General features: G+C 40.1%; 1 protein-coding gene across 1 annotated transcript in view; it reads left to right on the forward strand.

Annotated features, from left to right (window-relative positions):
- Positions 1-14,124, forward strand: part of KIAA1328 (KIAA1328 ortholog) — a 147,461-nt gene that overhangs the window by 107,060 nt on the left and 26,277 nt on the right. The window contains exons 7-8 of the mRNA XM_009886423.1: positions 9,981-10,666; positions 13,489-13,584. Coding sequence (XP_009884725.1) covers positions 9,981-10,666; positions 13,489-13,584 — 782 coding nt within the window. The remainder of the gene's footprint in view (positions 1-9,980; positions 10,667-13,488; positions 13,585-14,124) is intronic.

Raw genomic sequence — 14,124 nt, forward strand, 5'->3', positions numbered from 1 at the left:
TGTGAGGGCGGTGAGCCCCTGGCCCAGGTTGCCCCGAGAAGCTGTGGCTGCCCCATCCCTGGAGGTGCTCAAGGCCAGGTTGGAGGGCCTGGAGCAACCTGGGCTGGTGAGAGGTGTCCCTGCCCAGGGGGCAGGGGGGGGAATGAGATGATCTTCAAGGTCCTTTCCAACCTAAACTATTCTATGATTCTATGATCTCAAAGCTGATGAGACTGTAAACAGTCAGCGTATAAGCCTTTAGACAACTGCTTTCTGATAAATGGTATATATGCTTTCTGATAAATGGTATATATACTTTCTTGAAATTTGGAGAGGTCAAATATCATGGTTCTGACTTGATTCTTCTAGAGGATTTTCTTAATTTTCTGCTACCAAGACTATTTAACAGTTAATTATGGGGCTGCCTGTTGCTCTGTCTTGCACTAGCATTTGGCCAGTTAATGCAAAGCTATGTACCAGCCAGATGTTGGTGCGTTAGTGTTATTCCAGTCTTTGTTCTGAAGAACAGCATCACTACAAAATAAGAGAGTCTTTCTAAAAAGCTTTTATTTCTTACGTGAAACTTATTTGACAAGATGAAGTGAGTCAGCCTGTCTTTAATGGGATTGCATTGAAATGTCTGCTTACATGCAACTCTTGCTGTCATTCCTTGGCATGATCGTTACTTTAGGGGCAGATTAGAGGTCAATCAGGCAGAGCCACAGGGGTGCCCACAGCTAGCCTCAGGATACTCCCTACAAATGTAAGATCAAAAGGGCAGGCACATGAAAATTACTGTTTACTTTTTATGAATTATTTCCCAGAGATGGCATCATTAGCAGAATCTAAATGCTGGCTGGCTCTTAATGCAAGGACACTCCTGACAGAACTTGCTCGCTTGGGCACACCTTTCCACTTTTAAAGTCAAAATATTTTCTGGTTTTGCTTTTGTGCATTTTCTGTATTATTTAAATAACTTTCTAGTTGTTTTTCCCCAGAAAACTGTCCCTACTTCTCAACATGCTTTTAATTCTTAGATGTTGCCCATTTCTTTTCTTTCTTTGTGCAGCAAAGGTATTTCAAAGCCTACATCCGTACCACAGGAACTCTGCAGAAGACACTTAGCTTCTGAAAGAAGTAAAACTTTCTGGTAATCTTTCTGAGTGAGCAGTGGCTGTTACTTAAAATGCATCGCTGCCAATGAGTACTACAGTTATCCCTACTGTAAATACAGGGGAAATGTGATATTGGCTGTCATGGTGAGGTGCATGTTGGCAAATGCTGATTCAATGTCTACTCCTGCGGTAATCTTCACACATCAAACTCTACACGTTCTTATCCACATAAGTATCTAGCTTCTGTTTGATCACAGTAATCAGGGCTATTTAGAAGGGTCACGGTATATTTGCCCTTTTGTCTTGTGTCTAGAGCTGTGAAAGCATGACTTTGGAGCAGATGTTTATTGAATTCTAAAGAGACTAGCAGTAGCTGGGAACATGTGTAGCCCCTGATATGCTAAACTTGTGATTCCAAGTAGAAAACCGTTTGCTTTTTAAAATAACTTTGAAAAAGTTACCTTGAAGGACCAAATACGTGGTGGATATTACTCTTAAATGAAAACCAGTATGAACTTCCCTCTTATCATCCAACATGTACTACCCTTAATGTGAAATAATCAAATGCTGCCCAGTGTAGGAATGAAACTAAATCTGGCTGGTAACCAAAATAAAATCCCTTACAGCTATTTTTGTATGTTCTTAAAATGTGGGCTGTGAGATTAGGCAGTTGTCTTTTTTCCCCCTCTCTGCTATTTTTCTTTAAAAGTTTAAACTAAAAAAAAATGCTCTTTTGCAGCCCTCTCCTATTATAAGGTTGTGGGGCAGAAAAGCTAATGCGATGTTCTTTTATCTAAATCCTTACTCTTCCTAAGGTGGCTAGACATTTTGGATAGGTGTGGTTTTATTTATTTGGCATGATGTTTTCTCAACATTGTTGTTTTTTTCAGCATTCATCTTGACAACAGTAGCTAGAGAACTTGATAGTGTTTGAAAGGATAAACTGAACATCTCCCTTTCCATCTCTTCCCCACCTGGAGTACTGTATCCAGCTTTGGAGTCCTCAACATAAAAAAGACACAGACCTGCTGGAGCATGTCCAGAGGCTGGACGTGGTCCTGGGCAACCTGGTCTAGTGGGAGGTGTCCCTGCCTATGGCAGGGGGGTTGGAACGTGATGATCTTCAAGGTCCTTTCCAACCTAAACCATTCTATGATTCTATGATTCCTCTTGCTGTTGGATAGAGTTCAGGAAATTTTTTAATCCTTGCAAAGCAGTGAGAGTGAAAAGGAAACGTGTGCATGGGTGAGTGGGGTCACTGGGCCACCCAAGACAGAGGTCTGCAAGAGACCATCTGTGGGAGCTGGTCTGGGATTTATTGCAGCAGCATTCAGAAAGTTGAGGCACAGATACTATAAACGTAAGTCAGTTGGTGTTACGCACTTGCTTGCACTGAGCTGCACCCAATCTCAAAAGCTTTCCACTACGTGTCTTGGACATCTTCGGCTAGATCAGCAGTTGATAGGGGCACCTGTACGTGTCCCTTCAGTCATGAAGCTGTGCTCACAAGTTCATGAGATGTCGGAGGGCAACTGATTCAGAGCCAGGATGGGGCATGCTTGCTGTGCGTTTCTTGTACACTTTACACTGAGACAGAACCAGGTATCTAATTGTGCTGTTCGTCTCAGATTTGCTGTTGATATCTTCTCGTTCTTCTTGTAGTCATCATGGAAGAACCACATCCATGGAAGTCACCATGGAAGATGGTTTTTATTGCGTCTGTGCTTCGGTGGCGGTTAGATTCCCTGTCTTTTTTTTAGAATGGGCTGCAAAGGTCCTTAACCCTGTCCTGTGAAATTGTACGTCTTGAAGCCAATACCCAAATCTGGATGGGTTTCTAGAGCAGGTCTCCCCAGTGCTGTTAGAATAGAAGAATGGTGGAGGTTCCTTCTCCACTCAACTGCTAAGGAGTGGAGGTACACCTGTCAACTGATAGCTGTTAAATTAACATTTCCATTTCCCTGTGTAGCCTTATCTTTACAGACAGGTATATATGTGTTGGGAGAGGGGCTATTTTTGGCTATACTGTAGGAGAGCCCGAAGGTAATGAGTTGTGCATAGTAAATCTTGCTTACTCCATAATTTCCACTACATTTCAAATTAAGGGCCTAAATTAGGGTTAGTGTCAGACTTGCTCTTTTGCTATGTCCTAATTTTGTTTTAAAAGCACATAGCTAAGGACTTTAATATGCTTTAGATTCAGTGCTTGTAAGTTATACTAAAATCCCTAAGGGAGCCAAAATAACTTATTAAAACCTTGCAAATGTTTTTGACTGCTGCATTCTATTATTTTCTATTCCGGTGGTAGCATACAGCGTCTGCTGCTGATGGGCGGAGGAACGCAAACCTCCAGGGCCCATTAGACTTAACTTGTTTACTGCATTGATATCTATATGTTAAATGACAAGAGAGTTCAGGTTATTGAATAATTTAAAATTCAGCTCTAATTGGTGTCATATGACCTGGAAAAGGCCATGGATGACGCCAGGAGCATGCTGTGAAATTCTTATAAATAATTCATAAATTAGATCATTCATTTGCCTGGATGTCTTGTTAAATGCAGAAGTTTGTAAGTAATAACTGATGATATAACACCTGTAAGTATTTAGTTCATATGCTGGAAGGTAATCTACCTTGATGATCTTCTAGCAAAACCTGCCAGAGTACGAGAGTTAATTGCACTAGGGAGAATGCACTACATTTATTTGGGATGGGCTTTGGCAAGGTGTACCGTGCAGATGTTGCATTACGCATTCTCTATCAGCTAGACAACTACTCTGTTGATGCCCATGTTAAAAATGCAGCTCATCACTCTTCTGCCATTATTTCACATGAACTCCAAATGCACTGGGAAATGGTAGTGACCTGCTCTGCTCACAAATAGTATAGTTTTTGAAATATTTATCTAGGTCTTGAACTACTGATTCTTCAGTAAAATAAAGGGCAGAAGTAAAAAATTGAAGTCAGAAGATTGTGGTTTTTCGTTTTTATAATGTTGGCAGCACATTGAATGTTAATAGTTAGACCTGGTGCTGTCAAGATTAGTATTGTGGCATTTTTCTATAGTGCAAACAGTAACAATACAGTTTTGTTTCAGAAAGCAAACATGTTTGCTTAATTTTAGTGGTCAGGTATTGCATTGCCATATGTAGGTACTGTTTGGGCTTAATGGGCATTCTACTCACAGTGACTTCCAAGACTCAACGTACAGGTGCCTCGCTTAAGTTTTCTTGGAGCACTTGTATTATTAACTGCCTTATCAGCCAACGTGAAATCAGTTTGCTGATCTGAAATGGAAGCATTTGTTAGAGATTATCTACAATATTTGTGTAGCTGGAGAAGAAGGGTGGCATGTTTATGAATGCAAAATATACACTTAAAGCTGAGTGCCAGCAAATGCTCACATGCCACTTTGAATGCAGGTTTTTTGTGCACCTGGCATCCCAGCTCAAACCCTCTTAACAAAGAGGAGGAAAAAAAATGAAGGCAACACAAACATAGGAGGTGTTCCTCTGCTGTCAGCTAGCAGCTATAGATTCACTTTTTTGTGATATGATCCTTTTCTTTCTTTTTTTTTTTTTTGCTACACCTGTTCATTATATTGAATTCAGTAGATATTTTTTTTTACAGGAAAAATACAGGCTTGTGACTGTCATTCATATAGTTTCTTTGATTTGAGACCACTTGTTTTATGCAGTGGAATATGGCAATCATAGCTACACATAATTTCTACAGAAAATGGTGCTTTATTTCTTACTTGAAAAATGGTCAGGTTACCTTCCGAGTTATCTACTGTATTTATCTTAGGTACTGACAGAGACAGTTGCTGAAGTATTATGTGGGCACTTTGTAATGACTGATACTAGGTTACTTATGGTAGAGTTTTTAATAAAGGATTATATGATTTAAAGAAAAAAAAAATGATAGACTTCAGTAGATCCTACTAATTTACTTTAAAATCTTTACCTTTTTACATTCTCCTTGATAAATTCTTACAGACTCTGGAAGGAATAGCTCCTTAATCACTGGTAATGCACTTCAAATAGTCCTATCATTTGAAATAATTGTTCTTAAAACGGCATTTCTGTTGGCCCGATATCCTACCTGAGCTTATTTATTATATATTCTCTTCGTTCTCCTGACAAGAGCCAGTGCTTGTCTTGTAGGCAGACCTGCAAACCCAAAGGCAAGCTTTATTTATTTATTCAGATGACAATCAACAATGCACAGTGGTGACTGAGTTCTAGGTTTAGGATGTATACCTCAGAGAGTGCGTCAGCTAGGTCACTAATATGTGCCCTTGACACTCTTTAACGTTTCCCTGTGTATGGTAGCCTCTCATTTTTCCATTTAGAAATTTTTCCTTCATCTTTAAGTATCTTTTAATCCCTGTATTTCTCCTCTGGTTGTGACTTCTGTTTGTTCTTCTTGGCTTCCTCCAGGGTCCACCCTCAGATCAGCACAATCGACTAGTTCTGAACCTCCATGTTTCTCCATCTGTTTCTACCCCTCCAAAAGAAACCCCAGAGTTGAAAATCCAGGTTAGAGAAATGTTCTCAAGATACAATAAGAACAACTTTAGTTTTGTATTCCAATATATTTCAGGTACAAACTACAAACCCAGGTGCTATGGGTTAAACTCTAATGCTCTTAACATCTATAGGAATTTTGCTGTTCACTGTAACAGCACTGTGTTTTGCTAGGACCCTAGCTTTTGTCCTCAGAGTGCAAGGCTTCTTGAGGTAATCATAGAATCATAGAATGGTTTGGGTTGGAAGAAACCTTAAAGATCATATCATTCCAACCCCCTGACATGGGCAGGGACACCTCCCACTAGACCAGGTTGCTCAAAGCCCCATCCAACCTGGCCTTGAACATCTCCAGGGATGGGGCAGCCATAGCTTCTCTGGGTAACCTGTGCCGGTATCTCACCACCCTCTCACAATAAGGAAATTCTTCCTAATATCTAAAGAATGTAGTGATAGGACTAGTAGGACTAAAGAGTCCCTCCCAATCTTTCATGTAGGCTCCCTTTAAGTACTGGAAGGCTGCTAGAAGGTCTCGCTGGAGCTTTCTCTTCTCCAGGCTGAACAACCCCAGCTCTCTCAGCCTGTCTTCATAGGAGAGGTGCTCCAGACCTCTGATCCTCTTCATGGACCAACTCTGGACCTGCTCCAACAGGTCCATGTCCTTCTTATGTTGGGGGCTCCAGAGCTGGATGCAGTACTCCAGGGGGGGTCTCACGAGAGCGTAGTAGAGGGGCAGAATCACCTCCCTCATCCTGCTGGCCACGCTTCTTTTGATGCTGCCCAGGATGCAGTTATCTTTCTGGCCTGTGAGGGCACATTGCCAGCTCATGTTGAACTTCTCATCAACCAACACCCCCAAGTCCTTCTCAGGGCTGCTCTTGATCCATTCTCCACCCAGCCTGGATTTGTGCTTGGGATTTCCCTGACCCACGTGCAGGACCTTGCATGATGATTTTGGGCTGCTTCTTAAATGTTTTGTACATGCAGAGCTACCAGTAAAATCTGTCAGGACCTTGCCTGCGTTCAGTTTGTAAGATCTGATCAGTTACTAGTTCATCCCTTGCAGTACAAAGCCCTGTGTGCTGCAGTTGGTCTGTAAACGTGTCTCATCTGCCAGTGCTGTGAATTAACACTGCAGAGCATACAAGTAGCAGTTAAGAAGAATTTGCAGAGATCATAATGCTGTGTGCAAAAAACTGGTGTGCTGTTTGTCTGTTTGTAGGAAGTTTTAAGGACTGGATGTTTGTTTAAGCTCTGCTCTGAATCCCTGAGCAAAAATTACTGGGATTGCAGTAAAGATTTCATAGAGCTCCCCACATCTTCCTCTTTAAACCCTTCTAAAGATTATTTGAACTTTTTTTTTAATATCTCCATGTTTACATGCAAGAGTTTCACATTTGATCAAGTCTTATTAACTCCATATGTTGCAAGGAGAAGTCTGAGTTTGTTTGTTTAAGCCTCAGTTAAAGGAAGTTGTATCTTTAAATACCGTACAGCAAGCCTGGAAGAGCTCCACGGAGGGGAAAGCACAGCTGTTCCATCATGGTCCGTCATGCTTTCCATGTGTCCCGTAGGCAATATCTTTCTTAAACTCATCTTGTAAAATTACCCAGTTCCTTATGCTTCTGCATCTTTGGACTCGAGGTAGTAGGTAGGGCTTTGGATTTTTTTTTTCTCCACTTTTCCCCTTTACCTGGCCTGCATCTTAGAAATCTGTCATGGCATGCTCTCATCTCATCTGATCCCTCATCAGTGTAAATGTCAGTCCATTTTTCCTGCAGCCTCTACTATCCAGCTGTAGTTTTCAATTAAAGCATTAACAGAAAAACAGAAATTGCTAAAAAAGTTGTTGACTTGCTTCTGACTCCCAATAATTAATTTTTCTTTGGGGTTAGACCCTGCAAAGTACTGAATAGCTGTCAAAGGCATGTTCGAACTCAGTCTTCTGCCTCACATGACCTCCTTCTTCTAAAGGAATGAAAAAACCCCACTCGCATTCAATGACATTAATGAGAATTTTTCCCCCTGCAAACACATTGTAACTGTGAAATAACATTAAAGTTTCTCTGCCTTGTTATGAAGTCTTTAAATGTCAATGCCATTTCTGAGACCATCAGGGCAGATTTAATGGCGGCCAAGGTCAACAAATGCTAACTGGTACCTCTCTTTTAGGGCCTTCAGGGACTCTTAATAGAGTCTCAGCCATGAAGTTAATTTGCAATGTGGGCCTTTATTCTTAAACCTGCTCATGATGATTATTTTGTACCATCTTTATTCGTGTGCTTAGATTTCTTCACATTCTTTTGTCTTTCAGTCAATATAACAAACTGCTAAAATAAATAATAAATTCTCAGTTATTTCATCTTTTGAGTCTTCTTTTTTTTGTTCCTTTTTCCTTCTGTTTATGGGCTGCAGAAGGGTAGGTGTATGCTTTCTGTAGACCACCCTAAGCTGCTAGCTCTGATACGATTCTCTAAGAATACCTTCAGGTCTGTCACTTTCTGCTGTCTTAAGGGACTGGGAAACTGGCCACCATGAAAGCTTTTTTCGTTAGTGCCCTAAATGCTTTATTAGTAGAAGCAGGTGAGGTGGGAAATGAGAGACAGAGTGTAAACACAGTATTCTCTTACTTTCCCTTTTCTGTTATATTCCTTCTGGTGGCTTGTCATCCCTTTATGTATTGTCTAATTTAGATTAAAAGGGCTGTGTAGCCTTTATTTGTCTAGAAAATACTGCAGACAAGGATGGCATGCTACAAATAATAAATAACAAAACTCTGTCTTTTTGGCAGCATGTTGCATTTCTGCTCAGTTGCCCTGCCAGCCCCTCTGACTTTAAAATATTTTAATGTCCTGCACTTTTCACCCAGTCCAAGCACCAGACTTTCCTCAGACATTTAGCACTGACATTAATGCAAATGCCTCCAACTCATTGGGCCCTTTGGGGCAAAACATGACATCCTTGGCTTTCAATCACATGGCAGAGAGGATATATTTGTATCCACAAAACTGGAAATAATAAAATATCAGTATTCAGGTGCTAATTCACGTTAATTTACATTCTGTGAAGTCTACAAAAACTTGTAATTGGTTGTCTTGAAGGGCAGCAGAGTGTATTTGGTATTTTGTTTATTTATAAAAAGGAATTTAAATTATACATATAAACACTGCATAGATTTGGGTTATATCTCTCTTCTAATCATCACGGGATGCTTGCTTGCATTCCTAAGTTCCTAAGTACTAGTATTTTGGGGCTGACTGTCTTCCACTCTGTGTGGACAATGCCTATCTATTGCAAACATTGCCAGAGTGCAAATAATACTTTCCATCAGTGGATACCAAATTACCCTGCAAAACCACTTTCACTGCAGTGGTTTTGTTATCTTTAACAAACCTGGCTTCCGTAATTAAAAAAAATTAGATCTTTGTGAAAGGTCCCAAAGGCTGGAGGAGTTTAAATTCAGTATGTTATTGAAGTTAATGCACGGGTCTAGCAACAGAAATGCGAGTGACTGATTCACTGCTGTTCTGATGTGTATAATATCTCAAATGCTTGACTGCCTAGATGAACCATAGTGCAAAGATACTCCAGGATATAAGTAGGATTTTGATGTCTGTTGCATAATATCCACGAGTATAACAAAACCACTAGAATTTGCTTGCACTGGGTTGACAAATGTGAATTACAGTTGCTTGCTTTCTTCAGAGTTTTATCAGAGTATAATCACTTGCCCAGCTTAATTGAAAAATCACTTACGTTTATAGCTGAATTTAAACATGTTTTGTATTTAAATGACAGCTTTTGATGTACAACCATTTTTTACAGAAAGTAGTTGGTTTTTATCTGTGTTTCTGTAAAGATATTTCAAAAACTCTCATCAAATTTCCAGCGGTAAGTAATATCCCATTCAGTGCAAGGTGAAATGTTTTACATCAAATCTCCTGCTGTGTAATGGCCAATCAACGAGTATTTATAGTGGCTGAATGGATATTTTGGCTCGGTATTCAAAATTAAACATTTTCAAACATTAACATTTAATGTTTTTTTTGCCACTCTTCAAGTTGATTTTATGTAACCCTAGATGCTCAGAACTACTCGATACTCTAAAGCGACTCATTTTATGCTGAGGATCCTGCAGGCAGTAGTTTTACATTTATTATAGTTGTGTAGATGCAATGAAATGTAGATTTGACAGCAGATTTGGGTCTGTCTTCTGATAAACATTTCCTCAGGTTTGGCTGTATGTTCATCAGCATGATGCAGCAAGTCTATTTCTGAGAAAACACATTTACCAAGTGAAATTAATAAGCAAAGATAAATTTCGGTAATTCACACGAAATTGTTTTTCTTATTGCAGGTGTCCAGTAAGAAGAGCTCTTGCCAACAGCCATCTTTGGAGCTAGATGGTTCCTACTTGGGTACTGGGGGACCTCAAACTTTTTATAAGAACAGCAGAGCATCAAAGGCGGGAAGCCCAGCCCGTGTCGTGTTGTCTCAGCAGTGCAGGAATAATCACGGTTACGGGACTGAAATCCATTACAACCATCAGGAGCGTCTGAAGGAGTATCCGGTGGAAAATGACTTGCACAGAAAGTGTAACAATATGATTTCCCCAGCCAAGCAGAGGAGCCCTCACTGTGTAAAACCAGCTCAGGAGGTGGACCGGAAAGCAAATGAATTTCAGAACACATGCCCCCAGCAAGTGAGTCACGGCTGTGCCTGCAGGCATGTAGGGAGCTCAGGGAGCGTGCAAGAGAGCCATCGTGTCAGCCAGGCACTTAGAAGACACTCTGGGCCAGTTCACAAAACCTGTGATTATTCTAGGTGCCCTCGAGTTTCTGGTCTGAATGACAGCGTGGACTCAGGGCCTAAAGAAACAGAGCAGGCTAAAAGGTTGTATGAAGAAAGAAGGCAGAAGCTCCTTCTGCAGAAAATGGAGCTGGAAATTGAAAAGGAACGACTCCAACATTTATTGGCTAAGCAAGAAGCAAAACTGCTCCTAAAACAACAGCAACTACACCAATCCCGTATGGATTATAACAGGTGATTTTGAGAGTTACAATTTTTAAAAAATTTCTAACATGGGCAATAGTTAATTGCAGTGGGAGAATGGAACTGATAAAATAAGATAGGCAAGACCTGTGGTACAAATTCGGTCTAACAGTGGCTTAGAGGAGAGGAGACTTTTTAGTATATTAGCATATACTGTTGGGAAACAGCATGACAGCTGTAGAAAGCAGCAGAGGGAAACAGTATGTGGTAGAAAGAAAGGCACAAGAAAAGCAGAGCTAAAAGACTAGGTAGGAAAAGAGGAGCAGTAGAAGAAAAGGAGAAGTGGATCTTAGTGGAGGCACTTGAAGGAATACAGACATTTGGCAAGAGAGCAGTGAGTGTGGATGACATAGATGCAGCATTCCCCCTTTCTGTGGAGAGGTCAGTTTTGAAGTATTGCACCTTCCTAGGTAGGGAGTGAAAGAAGTGTGTTTTACAGAAAAGATGGAGAACGCTTTTTATATATATATGGAATATATCCTTTTTCTTTTATATATATATATGGAAAAGGAAGTGAGCTCCCCTATAGCAAGGACAGTTTCTTTCCAGTGGTCTTTGTAGAAGGGAGAATGCCAAAACCGAGCCACAATACATGCTTAAAGCTAGAAGAAGGGAAAGGCAACAACCGCAGAAATATGGGATGTGGCTTGAAAGCCCTGTGAGCTTGTTGCAGAAGGCAGGTAACTCCTTCCTGACAATGTAAATGGGATCTCTGGGAAAGAGGGAGAAACTGGTGGTTTATTGGTATGTTACCAGAGTGGAGGGGAACAGTAAAAGGGAGTGGGTTAAAGCAAGTTGAATTAGCTACCGTAACTCAGTTGAGTACTAATTTTTCAGCATTAGTAAGGGAAAGCAATGGGGAAAAATGTAGTAGTCTTTTAGAAGAAGCAATAGGAGGATTTCACAAGGATGCTTATGGCAACTGCTTCCCATGAGAGTCTGCATTGCATGACCCACTTCCTACATTCACGTATTATAACCACCATGGAGGAATATATCACTTACTCTTCTTAATCCCAGCCCTCCGGTTACTTTTCAAACTCTGAAAGAGAATACTGTAATTTAGGTGGTCTTTTGTTTGTTGTCTTGGATTGTGGCTTACGTTGAAAATAATGTGTTTATATGGCTTTAAAAATGCCTGCCTTACAGGCAATCACAATTGTGTGTGTTGAAAATGACTGAGGTCACAAACAAAGGATTATGACTTCAGGTGAGAATTAAGTAGGAACAGATGGATTCTTAATCATCAAATACCTTAATTCTATGCATCATCCCTCCTCTAATGAAAAACAAGTAGAATATGAAGGACATACAGACTGAGTTTTTTGGTGTTTTTGTTTCTAGTGGATACTTTTCAGTATTTAAGCCATCATAAACGCAGAAAAAAAATAACCTTAAATATATCTATAATGATGTGCTTGTTAATGTTATTATGCCTGTTTTAGCCATTATTTTTGTCTAAAAAAAAAACAAAAACCTTCATGGTTTACAGGGCTTTCGTTACCTAAAGGAATTCTGTGAAAGAAAATCATACATGATGAATCTGAGGACTTGAGTTTTTTGCTATCTCTTTTCAGAGGTGCAAGTGAAGGCACATTTGCCATATTCTCTCTAAGAAAAACAACTAAAATATACTGTGCTTGCTCTTGAAAAATATTTAGTCTCTTTAGAATTAAATGTTTGATATTTACAGGTAAATCTCTTAGCTATCACAGTTCTGTTTCAGTTCTGGGTATATAATTCATTTCTGCACTTGGTAACAGGGTAATTTTATATACTACAAACAACAAAAATTTGTTTAGCTAAGCTCAAATACCCTTTGCTTCATTGTCAGGAGGCTCTAACCTAGTTCATCTCTTAACATCATGACAGTTCAAAAAACAGTACAACAAAACCCCATTTCCAGATAGTGTTTATTTTTGTCTGTCCTTATTGCATGGGTGGAGTGCTGGTAAAGGTCCGTTTTGAGCTGCTGGAAGTATTGTCATTAAATGACAAGTAAAAGGTCTGACCATTTGTAATTATTGGCTATTAACTCCGCTGCTCTTTTAGCAAAAGTATGAATTGATCCTTTTTTTGGCCACACTGCACCATAACTGCATTTTAATTTCCCACATTTCCCTATTTAGCCTCAAGTGAGCATAGAGTACTTTCTTTCAGTTTGCAGTTTCTCTCTCTGTGAAACGGTTGCTTGGCTGTCAATAATGGTGTCTGTGCAGGGAAGGGGGCAGTTCAGTGACTCCTCCGGGTGCCAGCCACACCAGAGACACAAATATGAGTAAATCCTGGAAACAGGAATTTTATTCAAATAAAACAGGAGAACTACCTCTCTTTTTGACTTTTCTGTCTTCATTGGAGAGAAAGAAAAAGGTGGGGTAATATATTAAAAGTGGAGCTTCATCTGTGGGCCCACAGTTTCAGGAGGCACAACCATCTCAAACAAATTCTACATTTTATGCAGCTGACGCAGGACGCCTTTGAGCTCTGGTGCTGCTGGAGCTGTAATCAGAGCCAAACAGGGATATTTGTTATTGGATACTGTGACCATTTTCTTAAGGGAGCAGGTCCTTGCAAATCAGTAACTGAAATTTTTCTCATCTTTTTTCCAATAGAAACCCTTAGAAGCAAAAGCACTGGACATAAGTGAGCCTTCCGATACAAAAGTGTATTTGAAAGTGTGAAAACAGTCATGAAACTTCTGCATTTAATGTGATTAAGTACCCTGTTTGTAGACACACAACTCACCTTTTTGTGGTGAATTCGTGGTGTGATGATTTGACCAGCTGCACAACCAGCTAACTCTGCTTTTTCAGGTTTAGAGGCCACATACCTGTTTCAGGAGATGGGGCCATTGATGAAGCACCTGGAGAACTTGCTCTGATGATGAATGGCAACAGCATGGGGCTAAGGTAATTTCTCTCTTCACTTCTAAGTACTTCACAGTGTCGGTATATCTTCTTGACAGTGTGCTGCTGGCTGCCAAGTGTATTTGTTCATGTGCTTGTTTCAGATTAAGAGCTTTTTTCTGCAGGAAAGATAAAAGTCATTGGCTGTTGCATTTTGAGTCAACTCAATAGTTATGCTGACCTGTTATTACTCAAGGTTGAGGAGCTGGCTTCCTGCAGAGGTCTCAGGTTTTGCGTGTCATTTCTTAAGGACACTAACCTAACCCAGTGCAAAATGGAGTTCTCACAAAATCTTAGTTTTTGTTCTTTGTTCTAGGTACTGCTTGTTAGTTTTTCAAGTAGAATCAGAAATCTCTTTAGTCTTGATTTGGACCTGATGTAAAAAATACATTATCCTTTAACTCCCAGATAGAAATGATCTTTTACAATTGGTGACAGTTACTTGTTTTTTTGAACAATACTGTATTGCACCTCTGCTTCAGTGAGATGAGAGCAAAGTACCACTGAAATAACTGGAAGTGGAGCGAAGCCAGTATTTAGCTC

Source organism: Charadrius vociferus, unplaced genomic scaffold, assembly GCF_000708025.1.
Source record: "Charadrius vociferus isolate BGI_N301 unplaced genomic scaffold, ASM70802v2 scaffold595, whole genome shotgun sequence".
Classification (NCBI taxonomy): Eukaryota; Metazoa; Chordata; class Aves; order Charadriiformes; family Charadriidae; genus Charadrius; species Charadrius vociferus.